This window comes from Chanodichthys erythropterus, chromosome 11 (assembly GCF_024489055.1).
Source record: "Chanodichthys erythropterus isolate Z2021 chromosome 11, ASM2448905v1, whole genome shotgun sequence".
Taxonomy (NCBI): Eukaryota; Metazoa; Chordata; class Actinopteri; order Cypriniformes; family Xenocyprididae; genus Chanodichthys; species Chanodichthys erythropterus.
In genome coordinates, this window is record NC_090231.1 from 55,897,126 (window position 1) to 55,923,936 (window position 26,811).

Here is a 26,811-nt window from a genome sequence, read left to right on the forward strand (position 1 = left end):
TGTGACTTAAGACGGGTTTTCAAACTTGTCCTGGAGGACCCCCAACCCTGCACATTTTGTATGTCTCCCTCATCTAACACACCTGATTCAAGTCATCAGCTCATTAGTAGAGACAGCAAGGCCTGAAGTGGGTGTGTCAAATAAGGGAGAAATACAAAATGTGCAGGGCTGGGGGTCCTCCAGGACAGGTTTGAAAACCCCTGACTTAGGAAGACTTGTACCATAAGTCAGGGTTCCTCAAATCTTGCCCTGGAGGGCCAATGCTATACAGAGTTTAGCTCCAACCCTGATCAAACACACCTGAACAGGGCAGCAAGCTAATCAAGGTCTTCAGGATCACTAGAAAATCACAGGGTTTGAGCTAAACTCTGCAGGGCAGTGGCCCTCCAGGACCGGATTTGAGGAACCCTGCCATAAGTAGTATGGACAACTACCATACAGGGGTTTTCAAACCCCCAGCCCTGCACATTTTGTATGTCTCCCTTATTTGACACACTCACTTCAGGTCTTGCTGTCTCTACTAATGAGCTGATGAGTTGAATCAGGTGTGTTAGATGAGGGAGTCATACAAAAGGGTTGGGGGTCCTCCAAGACAGGTTTAAAAACCCTTGTTCCAGGAGCTTGTAGGCCAGTGGTGCCAAACTCACATCCAGGAGGATCCCAGTCCTGCAGAGTTTAGCTTCAACCCTAATAAAAGACACCTGGTCCAATTAATCAAGTCCTTCGGGATTACTTGAAAACTACATGGAGGTGTGTTGGAGCTAAACTGCAGAACTATAGGCTTCCACTATAATCTGGTATTGGCCCTGATTATAGTCTATTTTCATGGTCTACATTCCACAAACTGTGAGGGAGTATGATACTCACAGCAATGGAATAGGCCAAAAACATGATGGTCATGACCACGATGAAGCCAGAGATATCTGTCCATGCTCGCTGCAGTGTAGAGGTGATCATGTGTAGCTTGGGGTTGAGTCTCAGTAGATGCCACAGCTTGATGGTGGCCAGCAGAACTAAGAAGGCTATCAGATAGCCCAGTACAGCATCTGCCGTGGCAGTCTCATAAAAACTGGCAAACCTGTAAGAGAAGCAGTTGTATTGATTGTGTTTCAGGTAGTTTCAAGTATAAAGTGTATGTTGTGCAGTATGTAGAAGTCTAGTATTCCAATCTGAACATAGTGATTAATCTGTAAGAGTTTATGGCTTCCACTCACATGTCTTTGTTATTTTGGTAGTAGTCAATGTCCCGGTTACCCAATATCGTCCTCTTGACAAACACAGATAATGCGCTCCAACTTAGAATAATGATGGCCAATTCCAAAAGATTCCACTTGCTTCTGAAATATGCCCATTTCTGCTGCTTCATCAGTTTACCCTATAAAATCCAGAGGATATTGTCCATTATAGCTTCACTAATGCAAATACACCATCTTATTTTAGTGTTACATGAAAGAGCTGACCTGCACAAACATGTAGTACAGAATGAAGAGGAAATAGATGGCCTCTGATGCCATAACAAATACATGAAAGCCACCAGTGGACTGATAAAGATGGACAGTCTGCACCTCACTACGATATTGAAATGCACCTGCAAAAACAAAATTACTGTGAGTCCAGACTTTGAGAACATGACGATCTCATGAGAATTTCAAAAGGAGATGCCTCACCTACTCCTGTGGTCTCAAATATGAGAGTCACAATGCAGAAGAGGTTCACATTTGCATTATAAACTGTGAACTCCACAAAGACCGCCCGTGTATACACATCCAGCCAGGTGTTGTTGAGAAGATACTGAAGTAGTCTGTTGGATGGGAAAGAAAAAAATCAATTGTTCTAACTTCTACTTTGAAATTAGATTACATATTGTTACACATTACGCTACCTGCTTGCATTCTTTTGATCCGGGCCGAGGTCCACCACAAATCCACCACCTTTATAAAGGGTCAATCCACCCCAAACAGGATTTGCCCGGAGTTTGGCCTGAGTTTGGTAGTGCCACGGTGTGAGTACAGCCTTAGAGCCATTCACATTTTTAGTCTGGTTCCAAGCTGGACCATAAGAGCTCATGTCCTCCGCTTCCCAGGAGTATGGGGCATGGCAATCAGGAATAGCATACTGCATGGGCTTGGCAATTTTACAAGAGTCTTTTTTCACCCTAACCTGACGGAGTCGAGCGTTGCCAACAAGTTTTGAGTTTCCATCTGTTATGAAACCTGAAATGTAACATACAACAAAGTGCATTTGGGTCTAGAGGTAAAATAAACAAGCAGTGTTAAACCTTGAAAAAGTAGACCAGAGGTTTTCAAACCTGTCCTGGAGGACCCCCATCCTTGCACATTTTGTATTTTTCCCTTATTTGACATACCCACTTCAGGTATTGCTGTCTCTACTAATGAGCCTCCAGGACAGGTTTGAAAACCCCTGAAGTAGACAATGTGGACAATACATATTGAAGGAATACCTGGATATTGCCCAAACAGATTGCTGATCAAGGAGGATTTTGCCCAGTTGAATATATCTTTGTGGTTCATACTCTCTGAAATGCCATTGCTGAAGCTCTGCCGGATGTGCTGAGTGAGGTAGTACGCATGTGGATCTCGCTGACCATATGCGACCAAGAGAAGCATCCACAGGAATCCCACATAAACTGCAATGTAAAAGGCTGTGTCAAACAAGCTGATCTTTCCATTAATGAAAGAGTAATTGTGTCTTTCTTACTGAGAATCTCCCGGATGAGTGCGAAAACTTTCTGCTCCTTGATCATGTTGTTTCTCATCCTTTCTATGTCGGTGGGAGGAGGAGGCTGATAGAAACTACATGTGCTGTCTCTCCTGGCAATTCTGACTGCATCAGGGTCATCTGTGGACAGGCGTTTCAGCTGAAGTTTTGCCACACAAATAACATGAATATCAAAGAAGATACTGTAAATTCACTCGTTACCTGTGTTGGGTAGAGTCCCATCAATCGTAACATCTCCATATTCTTCTTGATCAACAGTTTTGAGTACCAAAGCAAAAAAGACTGCAAAGCCCAATACCTAAAGAAAACAATACAAGGTCATCAAGTCTCAGTAGCGGACACTGTCATGTAACCACTAGCTGCACAGGAAGCGGTAATGTACAATAAAGATACATATACAATCATAAAATATAAAAAGGAAGGTCTCATGAATTGTCTTTCTTATTCCGTCTCTTACTTTTACAGGCTGAGTGATGAAAAGGCTTTCAAAGAATGACACCACCATTGAGATGAGCCAGCTAATGGAGCGATCCTTCCCATAGGTCAAGCCATACATCATAGTGAAGTATGCTGAAACACCACTGGTGGCTACAACAAGAAACCAACCAACGAACACAAACCACCAGGGCAAGCCTTTCTGACAACACTTTTTGTTGTCTCCACTGCTGCCCTCTATTGGGCTGGAGCCACGAGTATGCAGACCACTGGCAGAACAGGAGGAGACATGAGGTTCAAGTAGGTTCTTCATGCCTTGGACCTGCAACACAGCCCGGTTGTAGCTGCCTGGCTTAGAAAAGGATGAAGGCCCCAGCAGTTTCAGCTCTTTATCCACATTTTGGAGTTGTTTGTAGAGATACTGGCTGTAGATGCTGTGTTTTTCATTTCGCTCACAAACACTGCTCTCTGCAATAGGAACAAAAAAAATTCTTTCATATATAATAATGTATGTATGCTGAGCTCTATTCAAAGTCGGAGGAGGGAATACTCAAGTTTCCACTTCATACTGCATTCCAGACAACTAGGAACTTGGAATACTCTCCTACCTCCACTTCAAAAAGAACAATGGAATATTGCTTTAGTTGATTAATTGACACTCACCAATTTCAGGGTTGATCTATCCAAACCAACTTTACAAATGCCAGTGGTTTGCTTACTGAAGTTTTAGTTGACATTCAAGTTTCACATTGTCTGGAACTAAGAAATATTATACAGGCTGGTATGCATGGACTCACCTTTCAGATTTACACCCCCAAGGGAAGCTGGAAGAGTTTGCTCCTTTTTAGAAGAGTCAGTGTAAAACTCATTTCCAACTTGATTGTGTTGACAAATTATCTCTTCAACCAATGACAGCAGATTGTTAATATCTGTTTTGGTGGAGTCCAGTTCTATACTTGGTACAGGTTTTCTCATGACCTTATAGAGTGAATGTGCTATTCGTTTGATGTCCTGAAAAAAAATATATATAAAAAAGGTCATAAACCGCAATTGTTATGAGTGAGAGATAGAACTATGCTGGGTCAAATTCTTGAGTAGGACTTGCCTTTATCACAGCATCTGGTGTGATATCCTTGTGATTATAGTGTGAAGGCGGATTCGGAGACACACGTCCAGTTTTGCCTTGCTTTGTGGGATCTATCTTTGATTGCTGCTTTGAAGATGATTCAGGCTTTTGCTCCCTTGAACGAGCATTTCTGAAGATGCTCACAATAAGGAGATTGATAGGAAACATGATAATGGAACTTTGGATGCCAATCATGACCTGTTGCCAGGTGAACTCAATCTGACCTGTTGCCCATGCAAGGATAGAAATTACATTGTTATGAAAATAATTATGTTTTGAGTCAAGCAAAGGCTTTAAGTTATGTCTGTAAGTGCTGTTTCCAGAATGTAAATTAGGGAAGTGATGACAATCCCAAAGGATATTGTACTCTCAAGTAACTTGCTGCAGATGCCTTTACTACTCTACACCAAATCAAGGTCTAAGTACCAGTGCTACTGCCCTCAAATGTTAGTCTGGAGCCCTGCAATGGTTCCCAAGGTCAGAAAAGTAAATAACAATGTTAGAAGAATGTTGTCTGTGATATATTTCCACTGCAAAACAACAAGAAATGTTGCAAATATCACAGCAAGTTTTAATGTGGTTCAAATGTTGACATATCTTACTAAGATGTTATTTTATAGATAGTTTATATTCTGCATCATGTGAATTGGGACACAGCTATGGATGGACATGTTCTACTTTGCTGATAAGAGCATTCTAGTTGAAGAGATTGTTAGATTAATGTTTTATTGGCCATACCTAGGTCCATGGTCTGCTCCGAGGGGTCTGACGGGATACCCCAGAACATGATACTGGTCAACATGGTGCAGAGCAGCAGCGAAAAACAGCAGGAGACACGCTGTACTCGTGTGAAATTACTACTTGGTGGACGACTGATTACAGAGAACCAGATGTGACCATCACGGAAATCTTTTGCAGTCTTCATGAAGAACAAATTACTGTAACATTGAAGACAATAAGTTGAGCATTAACGAGAAAATACTAAACATTTTGTACCACATTTTGTGAAAACTGTAATTCTTTTTGTTACCAAACTGACAGCTACATACCTAAATCTTTTTAAGTCCATCTCCGTTGCAACAGGAAAAACTTTATCTAATGTGCATTCTCCCAAGTCAATGGCTAACCACGAGCTGCACAGGAAGTGCCACTTCTGCCCAGTCTCCAGATCCTGTACCATTACTTTGTTAATATACCTGTAACAATTCCAAACGGTCATATACAGGAAATACTGAAATTACACAGATGAAAACATGCCTCCCATATAATCTGACTGTATGACATATTTCCCATTCAGTTTACCAAGAAGGATGCTGTCCTGAGTTGTCATGCCACAGCCTGATACTTTGTAGCTCTCCCAGTGAGAAAGGGGCAGTCAACAAGAAAATGTCCAGTCCTCCCCTTTCAAACACTGGCTTTTCAGGGTCAGTCAAATGATGAGGTTCGCTCTCTCCCTCTGTGCCCTGTAGAATCACTGTCACCTGTAACAATGTTATGGCAGAGTTCATTTTGAATGGCACAAAAGTGTCCCTGAAAAAATGCTGCAACAAAATATGGACGGCACTAACCTGAGAAGAGGTGGAGGCCCCACGACGATGTCCTGTGTTGATACTCAACAAGTAACGATATTCAGCTAAGGGATCATTGTCCTCAAGTACTGTGACCTTCACCTGCATCTGCATCTACAAAGAACATCTGCACTTTAAAACATACTGTACAAATACCACACTCAGGCAGTAGTATACAGTAGTATATATACATATTGTACTACTGTAGAATGCCTGAGCCTCATTCTAAGCATTTCAATGTACAAATTGTCACTGACATTTGTACATGACAACTAAAACTTGAAACTTAAGTTGGCAGATTCACAAATCATCAGACAGTAAATAGTATACGTAGTAGTATGCGTATTTGGCGTGCTGTCCGAGGAGAGGGCTCTGAGCTCGGTATTTTGGCCTGAACCCAGAGTACTCCCCCCGTATTCTGGTTAGAAAAGTAACCAGGCAAGTGTGAGGAGACAGGGTGGTGGAGGGATACTGTAAAACTGTTGAGGAATATGGGTGAGTCGACTGTGTCTATATATATGCTTTCACTCATGCTGATTGGGTAGATATGTTGATTACTGATTGCTAACATCTGGCTGAAATGACGTGATGATTAGTCAGATTATTTGAGCGTTGCTCCTCCTGAATTTTGTTAATAAAACATCATTTAACATTGAAGTTAAACAAAGAAGATTTTCTCATAGTTTTTTGCTTTTTATTATTATTTCTTTCAATCAAAATATGGAATTATCTATAAGTATCTCAAATAGGATCTTCAAGAGAAACAAGTTTCTAAAAGCAAACCTTGACTGCATCCTGAATGTCCTTTCTTCGTGCCCACATCACAACCAACAGGTAAGCCAGGATAATGGCACCTACAAAACACACCACCACTGGGTTGTTGACAAAGGTGCCAAAGAGTTCAGCAGTGCGGGACACATCAACCACGTTGGGCATTACGAAGAAAGAGCTTCCAAAGAAGGTCAAATGGGTACATAGGCATTGAGTTACCAATGTTGTAGTACGAGGGCCAACCTGAAAGAAAAAGGTATGGCTCTAACCTCTGTATAAATTACATGCTTATTCAGTTGAAATGGATGTTCACACCAAGAGTGACTGCACAAACAAAGCAATTAGAAGTCACTTATTTTCAATGAAAGTTGGCAATTTGCAATATCAGTGATTGTTGGCAATGTAATATGGGCGTGTCTAGCGACTTAAAGACTTTATCATAAAGACTTTATGATATGAGGAGTGACACCTCAAAACCGACAGTAAAGCCATTTGGTGACCGCCAGCAATAAAATAGATATTGGTAGATATTGGATAAAATAGATATTGGTGGTTCAGCTTACCCTACAGCCATCACCACTCCAATTGGCCTTCGTCTCATCCCAGTACAAACAGTGAGCTGCAATGGTTGTGATGAAAACTGAGGCATTTGTCGAATTCACCCCTGCACCAACAATAGGCCTCACCAGAAGATAGTAAACACCTACTTCTACTGTCATCTCCATAGGGTTAAGCACCCATGTGTACCTCTCCTCTGTGCCAAAAAATAAAACGGAACACTTTTCAATGTTTTGCAAACAGTATTTCATAAATTCTGTTGAATTGTTTATATTTGTTAATAACCTTCAGAGTTGCCCCCTTGAGGCAGTTGGATCTGAGCCTCATAATATGTATCATTAGGGTAGTCCTGAAAACCCAGGAGCAACTGCAGAGGGGTCTCCTCTGAGGGGTCTAACTTGAAAACCAGAGATATATTGGGTGAAGTCACATTAATGACCACAGTGCTGAAGCTTCTTAATTCCAGAAGAGTTTGGTTAACCTCTGCCATCTCCGTCCTTGGTAGGAGAATCTAGGAAATGAAAAAGATAGATAAATTCTGGATGTTTTATGTTTACAGTAGCCAAGCTTTTGCCCTCTCATGTTCATGGACACTTGCTGATAATTTCATTTTACCTCAATCTCCTCAGTGAGATTTGCCACTGGAATCACAGAGCCATTCATTTTGGTGAGAGAAAGAGACCCCACTGATCCACTGATACGGTCACCCTCACTCCAAGAGAATGGATTTATTCCAAAACTTGTCATCTGTAATATGTTCAAAAGTAAATTAACATTACAGAAATCTAATCTTTGAATCTCACCTTTCAGGTAAATCTTAGTTTCAAGGTTGCCTGGAGGGGAGAGGTGTCAATAGTACATCAACTGGTCACGGGGTACCTCAGGGGCCAGTGCTTGGACCTTTACTCTTCTCCAAATACACTACATCACTGGAAACTATCATACAGGCACATGGTTTCTCCTACCACTGTTATGCATCCAACTCTACTTTTCATTATAACCAGACGATCCCACAGTAGCTGTGTTGATCTCAAGCATGTCTGACAGACATCTCGGCAATGATGAAAGAACACCACCTCCAGCCCACTCCAACAGTTCAACAATAATTTTAACCAGATCTGCCAGAAACCTTTGGGTAATCTTTGATGACTAACTGACATTTAAAAAACACATTGTAAAGACAGCAAAGTCATGAAGGTTTGCCCTGCACAACATTAGGAATATCAGGCCCTTCCTAACTGAGCATGCAGCACAACTCTTCGTCTAGGCCCTTGACTAAAACTTCTAGACTAGACTATCGTCGTGCACTTCTGGCTGGATGTCCAACGTGTCTTCACTGGCTTTCGGTTCAAGTCATTGATGCCTGAATACAGGCCAGCAATGGGCTAGGTATCCTCTTTATCTCACCTCCCTCTTACAAATTTACATCCCCTCCAGAAGCCTGAGGTTGGTGACTGAGTTGCACCTCATGGTACTATTGTAAAAAAGCACAAAATCACTTTCCTAAACACTTTACTAGTTGAATGATCTCCACAGTCCTTCCCAGCCAAATTCCTTATAATATTCAAGAAACAGCTAAAACACAAAAACAAATATTTTCCTTGAGCACTGAACCATATCTTGCTTAAGTTGACCATTTTGTTATTGCCTTCTTTTGATGAATCACATTTGCAAGTCACTTATTTATAAAAGCAAAATGAATAAATGCACACAACTCACCCGTACATCTACTGGTTCATCTGCAGACAGAACATTAGAGCCCAGAGACGGGAGCATAAAACTGGCAGAGCTGTTCTTTTGAATGTTAAAGTGCTGATTCTGAAGACCATCTGATGAAATTCTGAAAGAGCAAAGCAGAATGATTCGTCTTATTGCTTAGGCTGCAATGTCAAGACCCCATAAAATGGCCATCTTTATGCTTGTGTACAAATAATTTGTATTATTCTCTTACCTGTTGACATATAAACCAAAAACTGAAGTGCTCAGTATGATGGGCTCCTGGTTCACCTTTTTCCCAGCCAACAAGGCACTCTGAACATTGTCCACAGTGTTTAGTAAATGACTAGAGATCTCATTCTGTAACAGATGGGTATGAAAACAGTGTCAAGAATAATGGTTTTGAATCAGCACGTGGAGCAAGGCTCGAGTGTTGTGTAGTACCTGTTCAGATGTATTGGAGGAAACTTTGATGATGTTACTAACAGCATGAATTATTGGCGTTGATGCTTGCAGTATCTGTTCAGAGGACTCCTCACCAGAATGCGTCAAAGAGACTAGGGACTCGCTGAGGTTTGTAAGCAGAGAACTTGCCTGTAACTGTAACCAGATGGATGAGTTAGATAAAGAGTATTATTACTAAGGTATTGCCATCTAAATACATTCGGACTGTTACAAAGTACCTGCGCAGTGTCTGTCAGCTCATGACCTTGTGTGGTAAGGCCTGCAACCACATTAGCACTCATCTGCACCTCCGCTGGATTCTTTGGGGGGATGGAGCTTGTGGCAACACTCAAACTCAGCAACATCTGTTGTCTCAGCTTTAGTCAGAAGATACATACTGTATCTGGTTATTCAGAATTACAACAGAGGTGTAAAAGAAACACGGAATATAAAAAAAAATCATTACAGAATGTGCATATTCCCTATAGATTACCTCTTTTTTGACACTGTCATGCTGTTCTTCAGGTAATGCATCATTCAGTCTGTCAGACACAGTCTTGAACATCTGTGCCAGCGCTGCCCCATTGAGTCGACCTTGTTGCTGCAGCTGAGACACCTGATTGGAAACTAGTGCCTGAAGATCTCCAACTGTGTGCTTAGTACTGGTGTCCTTTACCTGGAATATGATGCACAATAATTTAATTTCTACAATTCTGTCTTTCTTTCGGTCTGTATGTCACTCTGTCATTTTATCTGTCTGACTAAATCCGTGTTTCCACTGCAGGAACTTTCCCCAGGAACTAAGGACTTTGGGGTGATACTCAGTGTGTTTCGACCACAGGGACCAGGGTCTAAATGAAGTTCTGGGTAAAAAAATTCTCCCTCAGAAAGTCCCTGCTCACGAGGTAGTACTTTTTCAAAGTTCAGGAACTTTAGGGGGTGGAACTTGGGTGCTGAACATGCTGATTGGTTGACTCCACGCAGCATTTTGTGTCAAACACCATTTTTAAAAGTCTGTTGCAGTGCGTGCAGTAAGATTTGTTTGCTATTCGAATCAACAATGGAGTTTAAAAAATATGACAGATGGACGGACGACGAGGTTCAGGCTTTTTATTAAGCTTATATTCGGATGACGAAATCCAGTGGGAACTGAAAAGTCGCGCACAGTCCTACATCACCTGACTTAAACTTCATGCTACTTTAGACCATGAAGGAAAACGCAGACAGCAACAAGTCTTGGGGGAGGGGAGGAGTTAAGGGGAAAAAAATTTCTGGGACAAATTGTTTTGTGTAATTTCAGTGGAAACGAGACTTAAAGGTATAGTTCACCCAAAATTAAAATTTGATGTTTATCTGCTTATCCATCATCAGACCTCACACACCAGATGCTCAAGGCATTTGGACATAGTGGTGTATTAGTGTCACGATCACGTCTGTTCCTGTCACTGTTCCCGGACTACATCTCCCATCATCCTCTCTACCACTCACCTGCACACACTTCACACTAATCACTGATCACCACACCCAGCTGCAGCTCATTACCAGGACTATAAAGGACCTTCACACACACCACCTCACCGCGAAGTCTTGATTACCCAGTGTATCATTTCCGAGTGTTTCCCTGTGTTTATTGTCTGCCTGTTTCCTGTTACTGATCCTGCCTGTTTCCTGTTTACTGACCCGTTGCTGCCTGTCCTGACCCTTGCTTTGCATACCGACCTGTGAGTGATATCTGCCTGTCCTGATCTTTGCTTGTTCCTTGACCACGATTCTGCCTGTCCCTTGCTGTTCCTGTTTGCTCCTGTTTGACCCTGCCTGTACGACCACTCTCACTTTAATAAAAGCTGCACATGGATCTCTGCCTCAGTCCCGCTTCGTTACAATTAGAAGTAAAAAAATATATATAAATATAGTTCGGTTTCTCGCACAAACTGATCGTTTTGTGTCTTAGGACATCAATGTGTCGTCACGACCTGCAGGGTTTAATTTGGATTTGTCTGTGCATGTTTTTTCACTCTTATAGATTGTGTTGCCATTGACATGTATTATATGACTGAGGCCATCTCCACACTAATACGTTTTCGTTTGAAAACGTATATTTTTCTCTCTGTTTTGGCCTTCTGTCCACACTGAGACGGCGTTTTAAGTCAACGAAAACATTTGGAAAACGCTCTCCAAAGCGGATAAATTTGAAAATGCCGTCTTCGCGTCATAGTGTGGACTGAAAAAAAGGAAGGCTTTTGCATTTTTATGCATGTGATGCAGTCATATGACCAATTCAGCCAAGACACATCTCCCAGTCTACATTCTTGCTTGCTCTGGCCACTTTATACTCCTGTGTTACTCGCAGCAACAACTCCACCACACTGTCGGTCCATTTAAAAAACTCGACATTGCCTCAAAGTTTCAAAGAGCCGGAAAGTAAATAAATGCCTAGCGGGAATGACGTAGGTCGAAGCTTTACTCATCCGCAGTAGGGGGATGTAAGCGTTTTCATACTTTTCAGTGTTGGTGAGCAACTTTTGGATAACGTTTGAAAATGATAGTGTGGACGCGGAACGTTTTTAGACGAAAACTCCGTTTTCAAATATATCCGGAATAGTGTAGACGTAGCCTGAAAGACAGCAACGGTTGGAGTTAAAAATCATTATTTGTGTTCTACTAAAGAAACAAAGTCACCTACATCTTGGATGTCATGGGGGTAAGCAGATAAACATCAAATTTTCATTTTTGGGTGAACTATCCCTTTAATTCTTAGGAAATGGCTACATGATCCCCATAACCTAGTACTAATATTGATTAACAAGAAAAAACTTATATAAACTTATAATTAATATAAACTTATATAAATGTACATGTTCCCATTCATTACAATAATACATTATTATCATTGATTTATTTTTTTTTTAAAAAAGGAATTTGTTTAAAAAAGTTAATTGGTTAACCAAAATTTAGCATTTATTGAATTTACCAAATTACAATGTCATAATTTACTTTCTATATAGTTTTTTATGATCATTGATTATTGTTCATTACTAACTACCAGAATTTACTCAGATATCTATTCATATTATCAAGCATAAATCATTATACAGATTCCAAACTTGGACATGAATTAGGGTCAAGGTCAGTAATGATAAAAAACTAAAACTACAGCCATATATTTAGGATTGTGGATAATAATTTAAGAGCTGTTTATTGAAAAACAAGTATTTGTTATATTATCTGAATATTCATCCTTCTTTGCTGGTCCCTCACTGTGTAGTGGTTACAGATTTGGTATTTTTTGGCCTGAAGTGGAAGAATATATTTTCTTGAAATTTGACAGTGATTTATTTAATTTTTGAGGCACAAATGGCACAGTTATATAAGAATGAGCCACCTGTCTTTAATTCAGCTGAATGTTTGAAAAGATGCTCGTAAACAAATGAATTCAACTACAAACCCAAGTGGTTACAGTAGTGTCAGCAGTAACGCCTGCTGCGTTCTTAATAGTGATGTCCACCGTCAGACTGTAGTTGTTATGTGCCTTCCCTAGAGGGAGATAAAGCGACTCCACTGTGGGCTCGGAGCCACAGTAAAAATAATTACCTGCAAAATAGGTCAAAGTACAAGAAGTTAACTTTTATATTGATAGGCTGACTTTTATCAGGAAGAACCAAATGTAGAATAAAGATCACATTTCTCACCACTGCCGGTTTTGAAGCAGAACACACAGGGCCCAGCTCTGCAGAAAGATGGATCCACAGAGCAGCTAATCTTAAAGGGAGAGAGAACATCACCCACAGGAGGGCTAATGATGCAGGAGGGCGGAATCAAGACGACAGGGGGCGCTACAGTGTTGACTGATTTGTCAGTAGTATGAGAAGATGGAGGCACAGTGGTCGGCAAAATCGGCAGGACTTCTGTTGATTCCTCAGTATTGGATGCACCAAAAATGGGAACAGTGTATCTAGCAGATCCAGATAAGCTGTCCTTGGTACCTAAGAGAGAAAACAGATTTGGCATTAATCAATTGGGGTCTCAAATTTGATTAATATTGGTCACACAAATAATTTGAGGTTACACTTTTAAGGTTGTTACAGTGTAATCACACAAATAAGTACTGAGTAATATTCATTAACAGTATATACAGTTTACAGTTAGGTTTAGGATTAATTACATGTAATAATGCAATTGGTTTAAGTAGGGCAAACTCAAATGAAACAAATAAGTTCAATCAAATGAACTTTTATGACTATTTAGAACTTTTTTATTTGAGTTCACGAAACTGACACATTTTAAGTAATCTGAATTGTTTCATTTTTTAAGTTTCATGAACTTGTTGCTTTTAATTTGGACAAACTTAAATTTACCTGAAACTGGGCTGGGATTTCTATTTCCCTGCATGCTTTGCCCATGGCACTCGGAAGGCAGGATAAATACTAAAATTAAGTGTTAAATAATTTTAAAGTATTTTTTTTTTGTTTGTTTTTGTTTGTTTTTTGCACAAGATTAATGTTAAGTGGGAGATTTCGTAGTGTTTAATGCTTTGCTATCCCAATTTAGCAGAGTTTCTGTTATTTTGTGGTTATCATCATGGTGACAAGTGGAGCATGAGCTAAGTTTGAGAAAAGGTGTATGATAAATTTTCTATATTGCCGTACTCTTTCAGTTTTTTCAAAGCATTGTGTTGCCAATTAACATTTGCTGAATTACCAAATTATAGCTAACACAATTTCTACAACTAAAAATATGTTGAGATTACACGATAATTTTAAGTTAAATGTATGATTTAACTTACTCAAAAAATTCAAGTTAAGAGCAATTAAAACATTTAAATCTGCCAGTTTTGCCTAATTAAACTTTGAATTTCTTAACTTAAAAAAACTGGTGTTACTGTTTACCTCAAATATTTTGAGTTTTGCAAACTTATTCGGGTTTACAGTGTGACACTGTAAAATAATGTGTTACCTAATTTGGTGGTCGCAAAAAGTATTTGAGCATTTAACCACAGTTGAAAGTATGAATATCACTGCATTAGATAATAATATTAACCAAGTGGCATTTATTTATATTTAAAGACAGCACAAATACTCTTTTCAAGCAAAAAAAAAAAAAGGATTTGTAAGGTTTCAAGTGGAAAAATGACAGATTAAAATGAACAAAGAAAGTATTTGGGCACTTTCTGGTTGTGCTAAGCCTGCGTGAACTTGAGCAGAACTGACTTTATACATCCACTAAAGCCACTATAACAAAATTTATTTAGAAATAACCAAATATGGTGTTTACAGGTGCTGCTTGTTTTAATATGTAGTTATCTGTGCATTGAAATTCATACATTTTTAAATGTGATTTCAGTCACTTTGGAGGCCACTCTATATTTACTCTTCAGAAGAATGGGTACAATTTACAAGTACAGTGACTCCTACCATAAACCACCACTGTGATGTCCTGCTTTGCTTTCCGTAGTGTGTCACTCTCTATGGTATAAGAGCTGCTGCCCTCTGCCTGACATATCAATGGCTTTTTCAATGACTCGGAGTAACAGTGTTTTAGCAAACCCTGTGGGAAGGTAATGTATCAGTTGTATTTTACTACACCATCCAAGCACATTATATCATGTTTAAAAAGACTAAGGTGGGTCCCTTGTGAAAAAGAAGTGAGATTAATTGTATTGAATGTGCACTTTTTAGTGTACTTCAAATCGTACAATTAGATTTTTTTAAAATAAATCTGTACATGCAGACAATATTATAATGATATATTATAATGATAATGCTAATTAAATAAAAGGCCATTTAAAGAAAGTACTCTTTCATTACTATGTTTCTTGACACACTTAAGTACACTTTTAAAAATTCCACCTTGTAATAAATTTCTAATAAAATGATAATAAAAATAAAAAATCTCTTATTTCTAACTTTTTTTTCTCTGAATTATGAGATGGAAACTCTTAAATTCGAGTTAAGTCAGAATTATGAGATATAAACTTTAAAAAATAAAGTCAGAATTGCAAGATATAAACTCAAGTCATAAAGTCATCAGACTGTCAGACTGGCAACCTATAACATAAGATGTAACGCAGATATTACGTCACTGACAGGCGACAAGTGACAAGGGAGGGACGGGCAATATTTAAAATTGTGAATTTCTCTGAATTTACTAATTCTTGGAAACATTTAGGATAATGTAAGTACACAGCTGAATGAAATATATAACACTGTGCAAGTGTTTTTGGATATTTCAATATAAAAATCTTACATATTGTGCCTTTAAGTACACTTTTAAAAATTACAACTTGTAATACATTTCTAATAAATGATAATAAAAATAAAAAGATTTTTTTCTAATAAAAAATATCTTATTTCTATTTTTTTTTTCTCTGAATTGTGAGATGGAAACTCTTAATTTCGAGTTATAAAGTCAGAATTGCGAGAAAAATATATTCAGAATTGTAAGATATAAACTTATAATAAAGTCTGAATTGCGAGATATAAACTCATAATTGCAATTCATAAAGTAAGAATGCAAGATATAAATTTACAAAAATAAGGTCAGAATAACAAAATATAAACATACAAATATAATGTCAGAATTGCGAGAAATAAACTCATAATTGCAAGTTATTAAGTCAGAGTTACGAGATATAAACTTAAAAAAATAAAGTCATAATTGCAAGATATAAACTTGAAATTACAAGATATAAACTCACAAAAATAAAATCAGAATTGTGAGATATGAACACACACAAATAAAGTCCAAATTGTCAAATTAAAAGATTTACTTTAAAATACGTAAAAAAAAAAAAAAATAATAATAAAAAAAAAAAACTTTTGTCATGCTTTAATGAAGTTCGTTTTAATGTGTTGCCACTTAATTATACTTAAGTACCTAATTATAATTTTAACTACAGTGTTTTATTCAATATTACATATATATTAAATGTACTGAACTGCAACGTTATCATTACAAATGTGTAATTACAAATACATTTAAATACATTAAAGTATATTATAGTCTAATATAAATGCTTTTGGCAGTACACTTTCACCATAATTCAACGAAATATAGAAGTAAGATGTACTTAAGTAGGTCGAAAAAGCACTCTAAAATTCAGCATTTACTATAATACATTTTCTAATAATTGCAATTAACATGCAATTAAATGTCTGTTAAACATTACATTCAGTTCACACTTAAATATATTTATTTTTAAAGTATATTTTTCCATAATAAGTACTTATTTTAAAAGTATGCTAAAGTGTACTTCTTTTTCACAAGGGGTTACATGCAAAACTTCAGAGAGTTTAATGACTGTCATGGCGTAACACAAAATAAAAACACTTACAGTAAAATCCTTAGTGCTCTCCAAGTACCAAACAATTTTCTGACATCCTTCACACTGCACCTGTAGCGTAACACTGTTAGCAGTGTTCACTGGATTGCAGTTGGAGCAGCTAAAGAGAGAGAGGAGATGAAGTACAGACCGGTTTCAAAGCAGCACAAATGACGACAAATCCAAGAATGCATTTTGATCAAATGAATGCAATCAGTTACATTCTTACGTAAGAGTGAGCTTCAAGTTTTCCCTAGGAATGACAGTGATGCATCTGAATCCAGATTTTGAACGATCACTTGACTTAGTATGTACAGTATACACTGAGAAACTGTACACTGGTGGAAGACAAGCTGCCGGTATCTCATAATCTCTATTTTTCACTTCATCCGGACAGGGGCAAGTTTCAACTACGAAGAAAAAGGGGGGGGGGGAGAAACAACAACAGTTTCTAATGTGCTTTGAGGAATTAATGGATCAATTGGATGGTTATCATGGGACTGTTGTTCTAACTACAGACTTGATTAAAAAGATATCTTTCTCCACTGATGGCTATTCAAACGTATGAATAGATTGTAAGCAACATGAACCAATCATGCATAACATTATGACCACCTTCCCAATATTGTGTTGGTCTCCCTTTTTCTGCTAAAACAGCCCTGACCCATCGAGGCATGGACTCCACTAGACCATCAGACCAGGCCACCTTCTTCCATTGCTCTATGGTCCAGTTCTGATGCTCACGTGTCCACTGTTGGCGGTGGACAGGGGTCAGCATGGGCACCCTGACTGGTCTGCAGCTCCATACACAACAAACTGTGAAGCACTCTGACACCTTTCTATCAGAACCAGCATTAACTTCTTGAGCAGTTTGAGCTACTCTAGCTCGTCTGTTGGAGCCAGCCTTCACTCCATCGATGAGCCTCGGCGGCCCATGACCCTGTCGCCGGTTCACCACTGTTCCACTGGATAAAACACATTATTTGTGATTTAAATATAGTGAAACTTACTGCATTTCCAGATAGCATTGTCATCTTCCAGTCCCTCAACATATAGCTTGACGCTGGTCGTGTCGATGTACGGGATTTCTGGATCAACAGTGATGTGAAGATTATTGTCTCTGGCGATTCTCACGTGCTCACCGATCTGTTGAAATTATAGACGTGGAATGGATGTGCTGCAATGTTCTGGGTTCAATAAAAGTTAAACTATTGACAGCATCTGTGGCATCCAGGAAATAATTTCAATACCATCAGTTTGTAAAAAACAAACAAAAATGTGTGTACAGTAATGCATTAACAGTGAAACTCTTTAGCGCAAGAAGTTGCACTGGAATTACGCTAAAGTACATTATTATTTCAAAACACAGCTAACAAGTAAAGTTATCATTTAAACATTTACATGATATTTTCAAGGATATCAGAAAAGTACTTATACGCTGATATAAAGGAAATCCAACCAAATGAATTATGTCAGAAATGCATAACAAGATGTTCAAGTAATCCCACCACAAAAGAAAATTTTAGATGACTTTACAGCTCAAATACAAGACTTTCATGAATTACTGCACTGTAAAAAATGATTTGTTGACCCAACTTGACTTAGTCAAGTCATCTTGTTGCATTGACTTAGTCAAGTTTAGCCAACACTAGGTGTTAAGTTCACTCAACTTATATGTAGTCGTTGAAATAACTTGCAGTAAATTGAGCCAACATACTATATCAATTAATGAGCATTTAGAATTTTTAGTTGAGTCAACTGAAAAACATATTGGTTGAACTTAATTTTTCATGTTTTCCCAACCATGAACTAAGTCTAACTGACATAAAATAGTATTTTTTCCTCAACATTATAACTTAACTATGAGTTTCCTGGACTTCATTGGTTTGTCAAGAAGTTCTGGATATCTATCTGGATCCACATACATGAAATCAACACAAATGCAAAATTGAAACTCTCAACATTTATTTTATTTAACATACGATGCATCCAAAAAACACAGACACAAAGAGTTCTCTTGCAAAGACATAAAAACGCTACACAAGAAAAACCCTCACATATACACAGCTCACACAAACACGTGCAAACTTCTCTATCAGACCCATCTTTAAGCCAAAACAGTACAAATAACTCTCCTTGTCATTATCAGATATTTTTCATTGCAGGTAAAAGTGTACATGAAGAATTCACAAGCAGCTGCGTTAAAAAAACTTTCACATTAAACTGTTCAAAAAACATGTCTTTAATTCCCAATCGTAGAAACATGAGAAGGAAAGAGTAAGCAGGACAAGGTAACAAGAAAAGAGTCAGTTTGAAAAAAATTCTAGGGCTGCAACGATTAATCGCGATTAATCGTTTGCAAAATAAAAGTCTGTGTTTACGTAATATATGTGCGTGTTCTGTGTATAACAATTATGTATATATAAATACACACACATACAGGTATAAAGTTTAGAAATATATGCATATTATAAATATATATATATATTTATATATATTTTATATTACACATAAACAAATATTTTATATATAAATATAACATTTTTCTTAAATATATACATGAATGTGTGTGTATTTATATATACATAATTATTATACACAGAACACACACACATATATATTACGTAAACACAGGCTTTTATTTTGCAAACGATTAATCGCGATTAATCGTTGCAGCCCTAAAAAATTCCAAGAATACCAATGTTACATCTAAAACAATGAGATCTAAAACAACAATGTTCTTAAACTTTAAAACAGTACAACAATTAAAGGGATAGTTCACCCAAAAATGAAAATTTGATGTTTATTTGCTTACCCCCAGCGCATCCAAGATGTAGGTGACTTTGTTTCTTCAGTAGAACACAAATGATGCTTTTTAACTGCAACCGTTGCCGTCTGTCAGTCTTATAATGCAAGTCAATGGGAACTCCATCTATAAGAGTCAAATAAACATGCACAGACAAATCCAAATTAAACCCTGCGGCTCATGACGACACATTGATGTCCTAAGACACGAAACGATCGGTTTGTGCGAGAAAACAAACAGTATTTATATCACTTTTTACCTCTAAAACACCACTAAGTCCAACTGCCCTGCGTATCCGGTTGGTGAGGTCAAAAAAACGTGTTCTGATGATGGAAGTGATGTCTCACGCTTTGACAAAGGAAGTGATGTCTTGCACTCATTGAAGCAGAGCGCAATCAGACCTCACTAAACTAGTGCTGAACGCAGTTGGACATAGTGGTGTTTTAGAGGTAAAAAAATGATATAAATACTGTTCGGTTTCTCACATAAACCGATCGTTTCGTGTCTTAGGACATCACTGTGTCGTCACGAGCCGCAGGGTTTAATTTGGATTTGTCTGTTGTGTTTTTTTGACTCTTATAGATGGAGTTCCCATTGACATGCATTATTTGACTGACAGACGGCAGCGGTTGCAGTTAAAAAAAATCATTTGTGTTCTACTGAAGAAACAAAGTCACCTACATCTTGGATGCCCTGGGGGTAAGCAGATAAACATCAAATTTTCATTTTTGGGTGAACTATCCCTTTAAACAGTAGCAAGAAGGAAAAAAGATTGTTCGTTTTCTGTCTTATCGCAGCAACCTCCTCTTCAAAGAGTGAACTCTTGCAGTGCAAAAGTCTGATCCCACTCCTATAAACGGGTGCTGTATCACTTCAAAAGTGAATTTTAATTCCTCAAGGTTTGGATAGTCCAGGCCCATCAGGTTTAGAAAAGCATTAGGTATATCACTAAGGAGATGCATTACCACTTTTTCCTCAATCACCAGGGCAACGTCATTGTAGATCGCTGGGAGAGGTTCCATCACATTTCCCACAACCATTAGGATTCCAATCACCACACCCTTGATCAAATCCTCTTCACGCTCACTGGGCTTTGTAGAATGTAAACAAAACAAGGTACTATTACTTAAAAGCAAATACACAAATATAATCCCCAGACCCCTGCAAATTAAAGGGTTAGTTCACCCAAAAATTAAAATTGTCATTAATTACTCACCCTCATTTCATTCCACAACTCTAAGACACCTTCATTCATCTTCAGAACACAAATTAAGATATTTTTGATAAAATCCGATGGCTCAGTGAGGCCTCCATTGACAGCAAGATAATTAACACTGTCAGATGTCCAGAAAGCTACTAAAGACATATTTAAAACAGTTCATGTGACTGCAGTGGTTCAACCTTATAATGTGACAAGAATACTTTTTGTGTGCCAAAAAAACAAAACAAATTTATTCAACAATATCTAGTGATAGGCGATTTCAAAACACTGCTTCATGAAGCTTTGAAGCTTTACAAATCTTTTGTTTCAAATCAGTGGTTCAAAATGTGTATAAAACTGTCAAAGTCACGTGAACCATTGACATTTCTAAACGTTTCGAAACACAACGTAATAAAGCCTCGTTAACTGAAATCATTAGACTTGGCAGTTTGATACAAGCTCTGAACCACTGATTCAAAACAAAAGATTTGTAAAGCTTTGAAGCTTCATGAAGCAGTGTTTTGAAATCGCCCATCACTAGATATTGTTGAATAAAGTTATTTTGTTTTTTGGCTCGCAAAAAGTATTCTTGTCGCTTCATAACATTAAGGTTGAACCACTGTAATCACAAGAACAGTTTTACATATGTCTTTAGTAGTTATTTGAAAGTGTTAATTATCTTGCTGTCAATGCAGGCCTCACTGAGTCATTGGATTTGATCAAAAATATCTTAATTTGTGTTCTGAAGATGAACGAAGGACTTACGGGTGTGGAACGGCATGAGAGAGAGTAATTAATGACAATTTTCATTTTTAGGTGAACTAACCCTTTAAGAGACCCAATGTTTTTCCTAACATTTTTCCTTACCTTGCATATCTTCATGAATTTTGAAGGAGTCTCTCGCATGTACCACGGCAGGCCTAGCAATGCTGCTGTCCTCATCCTTTAGTTTGTTGTCTGTAAAATATAGGATGGTTAAAGTACCAGCTTTATTCTTTCAATCCTTTGTTTTTCTTTATTTATTTATCTTTTCCTCCCCCTCCCTGTCTTTGATGCTTTTTAGAAAAAATAAAAACTACAAAAACATTTACTTCAAATTTACACATTTACACTTTTATACTTAAGTTGAAAATTAATCACTAGTAATGTGGTGCAAAAAAAAAGTTGTTTGTTACATTTTTGTTCAGCACCAAATTAAGATTTAATAGTGTATGTAACACACTCATGCCACTTAAATCAGGGGTTGTCTAATCCTGCTCCTGGAGGGCCACTAATATACTGCAGAGTTTAACTGCCTGTAAGTTTGTAGTGATCCTGAACACCTTGATTAGCTGTAGTAGGTGTGTTTAACTGGGGTTGAAGCTAAACTCTGCAGGATCTTGGCTCCCCAGGAGCAGGATTAAGCACCCCTGCCTCAAATTCATTGGGGTTGTAACAACACTTTAAAGGAATTAAAAGGATAGGTTAGCAAAGATGATAATTGTCATTTACTCACCAACATGCCACTCCAAACACATGCAAAAATATTAATATCTTAATTCCATTCAATGAAAATGAACATTGGCTAGGTTAAGCTCTATAAAGGACAAGTCAACACTATAAAAATGCAGTAAAAGTAGTGGCCGAGTCATGTTGCCTATTTTAAAATTTTTTGAAGATAACTATCACTAGTTTTATGATCCATAGAAGAAAAAAGGTCATAGAGGTTTGGACAAACATGAAAGTGAGTAAATGATCACAGAATTGTCATTTTGGGGAGAGAAAGACTGCATTAAAATAAACTGACTCACATCCTTATTAAGGCTCTCCAGTATTGAAGTCATTTCTGGAATGCTTTGACCTGAACAACTGCATCAGCTTCGAGAGATGAACATCTAGGCCTTCAAAAAAGGACTTTCTCAGGTCCTTTAACACAAGCCTGGTGAATTCTTTGCTGATCTATAAAAACATAAATACATTTACAAATTTAACAAAGATGCCAGGGTGACAGTCTTCAACAGTACTAATTTAAAACATCATGCAGGAAGTTAAAACATTTTCATTTCACTCAACATGACAGAACTGGTCATTAGGACATTACGTTTTCCCATATCTTCTAATAGAACAGCACAACCTTTCACGGCCATGGCTGTGAACGGGCAGCAGATGGCTATGAATGGATGCTGGGTAAAGAAGTTGATGGAGACCATGATTCACTTAAAATTGCAGTGTCTAAACTGGAGTCTGACCATGTATCTAGAAAGAGGGTGAAAAGGACTTTCAGTGTCACCTTGTCTTTGGACAGATCAGCTACACATGTAAGGTTATAGAAATCATGGAAGTCTTCATCTTCTTATTGAAGGTCAAAAGTGCCTTTCAGCTGGAGCCTGCTTTTAGGTTCAAGCTTGAGGCCGTCAACAGAATCTGGACCAGGATCAGCTCGAACTTTTTGAATGTTCTCTGGGGAGATGATCACACGAAACAGCATTTTGTTATAGGTATAGAAAATTACAGGGTTTCTCCTCAACTGGGGAAAGAGTAAAAAAAAAGATGTGATTACATTGATTGATTACTATATCCGGTTAGTTCACCCCAAAAATGAAAATTCGGTCATCATTTACTCACCCTCGTGTCGTTCCATACCCATAAGACCTTCGTTCATCTTCTGAATACAAAGATATTTTTGATGAAATCCAAGGGTATGTAATCCACACACAGGCAGCAATGTCATTGCACCTTTTGAAGTCCAGAAAGGTAGTTGAAAACATTGTTAAAATAGTCCATGTGACTGCAGTGGTTCAACCTTAATGTTATGAAGCGACAAGAATACTTTGTGCGCCAAAAACAACAACAAAAAACTTTATCCTATTTGACAAATTAACAATTTGAACCGTTGTCATATGTAGTGAACTCAGTGCAGGCTTCCTTGTTTACAAACAAATGCCAACTCAGTATTGGCCGTAGCTGAACACATGAGCAGCACGACACAGCTGACACAGGATCCGGACAATGATGAGCCAGCATTCGGACGTAAACAAGGAAGCCTGCACGGAGTTCACTACATATGACAACGGTTAAAATTGTTGAATTTTTTTTTTTTTTTTGCGCACAAAAAGTATTCTTGTCACTTAATAACATTAAGGTTGAACCACTGTAGTCACATTAACTATTTAAACCATGTTTTAACTACCTTTCTGGTTGTTTAAAAGGTGCAATGATGTTGCGGCCTATGTGTGGTTCAGATACCCTCGGATTTCATCAAAAATATCTTAATTTGTGTTCCGAAGATGAACAAAGGTTTTACAGGTGTGGAATGACATGAGGGTGAGTAATTAATGACAGAAATTTCGTTTTTAGGTGAACTAACTCTTTAAAGTGAACACCTAGAATATCATGTGTATTTCAACAAAAGTACCTTAGTAAAGCAAGGTTTTTGGTGTCTACAAATCTTGCAACACCACCTCATCGATATGGAGTTGTGCTTCCACTGTACTGATCCTGCAAATATAAAAGAAAAAAAGTTAAAATCCAGCCAAATACACAAACATTTATACAAATATAAATATTCACTGAAAATCATACTTCCCAAATATAACGAGGCATTATCATCACTTTTTATTTCTATGGCTGGGTGATAAATTAAATATTATAGAGATGATGTTGCAATATAAAACTGAGCAACACTGTAGATAGCTTTTATTAGGTGAAAAGGTTTTATACAAATAACGTAATTCTGACATTACATTAATACAAGTTAATGTTAGCTATAGACTTGTGTGCACGTGCTCAAAAACAATCATATGGTATGGAAAGAACAACAACTGAGCGTTTAAGAAACATAAATCAATCAGGCATTTTTATAATATAACAACAAACAACCAACACGCTTAAAAGTCACTTATATGTACACTGTTTTCTGTAACGTTATTTATTGACATTAACTTACAATAGTCAAAGACGACTTCTCTTTCTGCTCACGTCTCGACAGCAGCTCGATGTCCAGCGAGCATAAATTTGTCTGGCAGTGCGTGTGGCTCCTGATTATTAATCAAGTTGTCTTAGTTCGCAAAATATGAATGCCTGAAATCAAAACGCGGACAGTGAGCGCTAACGGAACAAGGCTAACCCGGACGCTAAGCGGTAACGAAACATGCCGAAATTAACATTAAAGAAAGCACAAATCAAGGTATACTTACTAATTTCATTATTTGCGGTCCATAAAGCCCATCTGTAGTCGTTCAAACGCGGGCTCCTTCATCATCTTTTCTTGCGTGATCAGCAGCAGCTTCTCGTGCAGAAAATGGCGGATGGCGCGTCTGTCTCAAATTCGGTAAAATAGTACGTCATCATGACGTAGAGTTTCTGGCACATGCGCATTTGAAAGAAACTTGACAGAACTTATGTCTTGTTGTTATATGAACACGTTATTTAAAGTTTTCAATTTCCCTTCAAGTTGAGGTTGATATAACTCATCCTATTGTGTTGTCAGACACTGCAAGTTGACAGGACATGATTTTATTTGTCCACTTGACTAAAACCCAGAATCATTTTTTACAGTGTGTAAGCACGATTTATGTTTTTACACATTAATGATGTTGAAATTATGTTCTGTGTTAATTAACAAAATCTCACATAGAGCTCTTGAATTTGAGCTTAACTTAACTTGTAATGAAGTGTATGTGTTTATATGTTTGATCACATACTGTATCTCCATCTTGTTGAGTCACTGTTTCATTGTGACAATAAACGGTTGTGTTTCCACCGTCCGTTTCCATGCTTGAGAAGGAATTCTCTGCTCTGACCACAACATTTAATTTGCCTAATGATAGGATAGAGAAATAATCAGATTGAAGAAGCTGCAAGTTATGTCAAGCTAAGCTATCAAAATATACACTACATGACCAAAAGTGTGAAGGCATTTTTTTTATTTATTAGAATGTATGTTTAAAATGGGACCTATAATGCCCCCTTTACAAGATGAAATATAAGTCTCTGGTGTCCCCAGAATGTGTCTGTGAAGTTTCAGCTCAAAATCCCCCATAGATCATTTATTATAGCTTCAAATTTGCCCCTATTTGGGTGTGAGCAAAAACACGCTGTTTTTGTGTGTGTCCCTTTAAATGCAAATGAGAAGTATGTAAATGAAAAGTATGAATTAATGCAAATGTTTTCAAATTAAACATCCACTTTTGCCTATCAAATGTGAGCACCTTGTATTGTGTTTGAGATGAGGAAAACCTGTGGACCTCCATGCAGCATCTCATGCATCTCAGAGAAGGTGTGATTGGCTCCAGACACCAGGAAATGCAGTTGCACTGGAGCCCCCAGAGCCAGAGTCACATTGACAGACAGGGCATGAACCGGACACTGCTCATGCTCAAGTTCCACGTCGGCTATGAGGCCGTCCACTGGCTCCACCAAGCACAGCTCCAAGACGGTGGAGCCATCTACTGCCGTCACTGCATTGAGGGCCACAAGAGTAAGCTGATGACAGCCTGGTCCTAGCTGCTGCTGTACCTCTGGAGATACAGTGATGTTATGTGGAACGATCCCTCTGATAGCAGATGCAGAGACCAGCTCTGTATTTCTATGCTGAATTTTGTAGGTTACATTTGTTCCTGGCGGAGGTAAACATTTATTTAGATTTTGTCAGTTTTTAACACTTATATTGAATCACAATACATATTTCTGTCATCTGTTGGGTGAAAAATTGTAGGTAAATGGATAATAAAATCCCAAAGACTCCATGCCGTATCTAGGGACAACAGTATCATAGACACTTGGTTGGGGGCCAGTAAGCAACTTGTTTTCACCATGAAATAATTAAAAAAGGCAATTGTGAATATTTGATCTCTTATTGCAAGTTATAAACATAGAAAAATAAAGTCAAAATTTAGAGATATAAAAACAATTGTGAGTAAAAAAAAAAGTCAGCAATAGTCTGCTTGCAATTCAGACTTTATTTCTCACAACTGCGAGTTTATATCTCACAACTGCGAGAAATAAAGGAAGAATTGCAAAATTCACATTTCTGACTTTTTATTCTTGCAGTTGCAAGTTATAAAGTCAGAATTGCAAGATATAAACTTACAAAAATGTAATCAGAATTACGAGATATAAACTCGTAACTGCAAGTCATAAAGTCAGAAT

The 26,811-nt window shown here is 37.8% G+C and overlaps 1 protein-coding gene and 1 long non-coding RNA gene across 2 annotated transcripts in view; both read right to left on the minus strand.

Moving 5' to 3' along the window:
• Positions 1 to 26,811, minus strand: part of pkd1l2a (polycystic kidney disease 1 like 2a) — a 38,408-nt gene that overhangs the window by 1,005 nt on the left and 10,592 nt on the right. Inside the window, exons 7-38 of the mRNA XM_067401222.1 lie at positions 25,872 to 26,279; positions 25,365 to 25,480; positions 17,686 to 17,821; positions 16,905 to 17,085; positions 16,688 to 16,796; positions 14,769 to 14,901; positions 13,047 to 13,340; positions 12,803 to 12,948; positions 9,851 to 10,033; positions 9,597 to 9,734; positions 9,358 to 9,513; positions 9,149 to 9,273; positions 8,917 to 9,037; positions 7,813 to 7,944; positions 7,483 to 7,708; positions 7,203 to 7,393; positions 6,652 to 6,882; positions 5,869 to 5,970; positions 5,603 to 5,781; positions 5,350 to 5,496; positions 5,039 to 5,238; positions 4,280 to 4,524; positions 3,972 to 4,185; positions 3,197 to 3,642; positions 2,941 to 3,037; positions 2,719 to 2,859; positions 2,462 to 2,647; positions 1,883 to 2,213; positions 1,668 to 1,801; positions 1,461 to 1,588; positions 1,215 to 1,375; positions 868 to 1,078 (exon numbers count right to left, since the gene is read on the minus strand). Coding sequence (XP_067257323.1) covers positions 868 to 1,078; positions 1,215 to 1,375; positions 1,461 to 1,588; positions 1,668 to 1,801; positions 1,883 to 2,213; positions 2,462 to 2,647; positions 2,719 to 2,859; positions 2,941 to 3,037; positions 3,197 to 3,642; positions 3,972 to 4,185; positions 4,280 to 4,524; positions 5,039 to 5,238; positions 5,350 to 5,496; positions 5,603 to 5,781; positions 5,869 to 5,970; positions 6,652 to 6,882; positions 7,203 to 7,393; positions 7,483 to 7,708; positions 7,813 to 7,944; positions 8,917 to 9,037; positions 9,149 to 9,273; positions 9,358 to 9,513; positions 9,597 to 9,734; positions 9,851 to 10,033; positions 12,803 to 12,948; positions 13,047 to 13,340; positions 14,769 to 14,901; positions 16,688 to 16,796; positions 16,905 to 17,085; positions 17,686 to 17,821; positions 25,365 to 25,480; positions 25,872 to 26,279 — 5,948 coding nt within the window. The remainder of the gene's footprint in view (positions 1 to 867; positions 1,079 to 1,214; positions 1,376 to 1,460; positions 1,589 to 1,667; positions 1,802 to 1,882; positions 2,214 to 2,461; positions 2,648 to 2,718; positions 2,860 to 2,940; positions 3,038 to 3,196; positions 3,643 to 3,971; positions 4,186 to 4,279; positions 4,525 to 5,038; positions 5,239 to 5,349; positions 5,497 to 5,602; positions 5,782 to 5,868; positions 5,971 to 6,651; positions 6,883 to 7,202; positions 7,394 to 7,482; positions 7,709 to 7,812; positions 7,945 to 8,916; positions 9,038 to 9,148; positions 9,274 to 9,357; positions 9,514 to 9,596; positions 9,735 to 9,850; positions 10,034 to 12,802; positions 12,949 to 13,046; positions 13,341 to 14,768; positions 14,902 to 16,687; positions 16,797 to 16,904; positions 17,086 to 17,685; positions 17,822 to 25,364; positions 25,481 to 25,871; positions 26,280 to 26,811) is intronic.
• LOC137030087 (uncharacterized) lies at positions 22,553 to 24,953 on the minus strand. The gene is made up of 4 exons (XR_010896385.1): positions 24,858 to 24,953; positions 24,077 to 24,159; positions 22,952 to 23,121; positions 22,553 to 22,620 (listed from the first exon to the last, which is right to left on the minus strand). It is a non-coding gene; the product is annotated as an uncharacterized lncRNA (long non-coding RNA).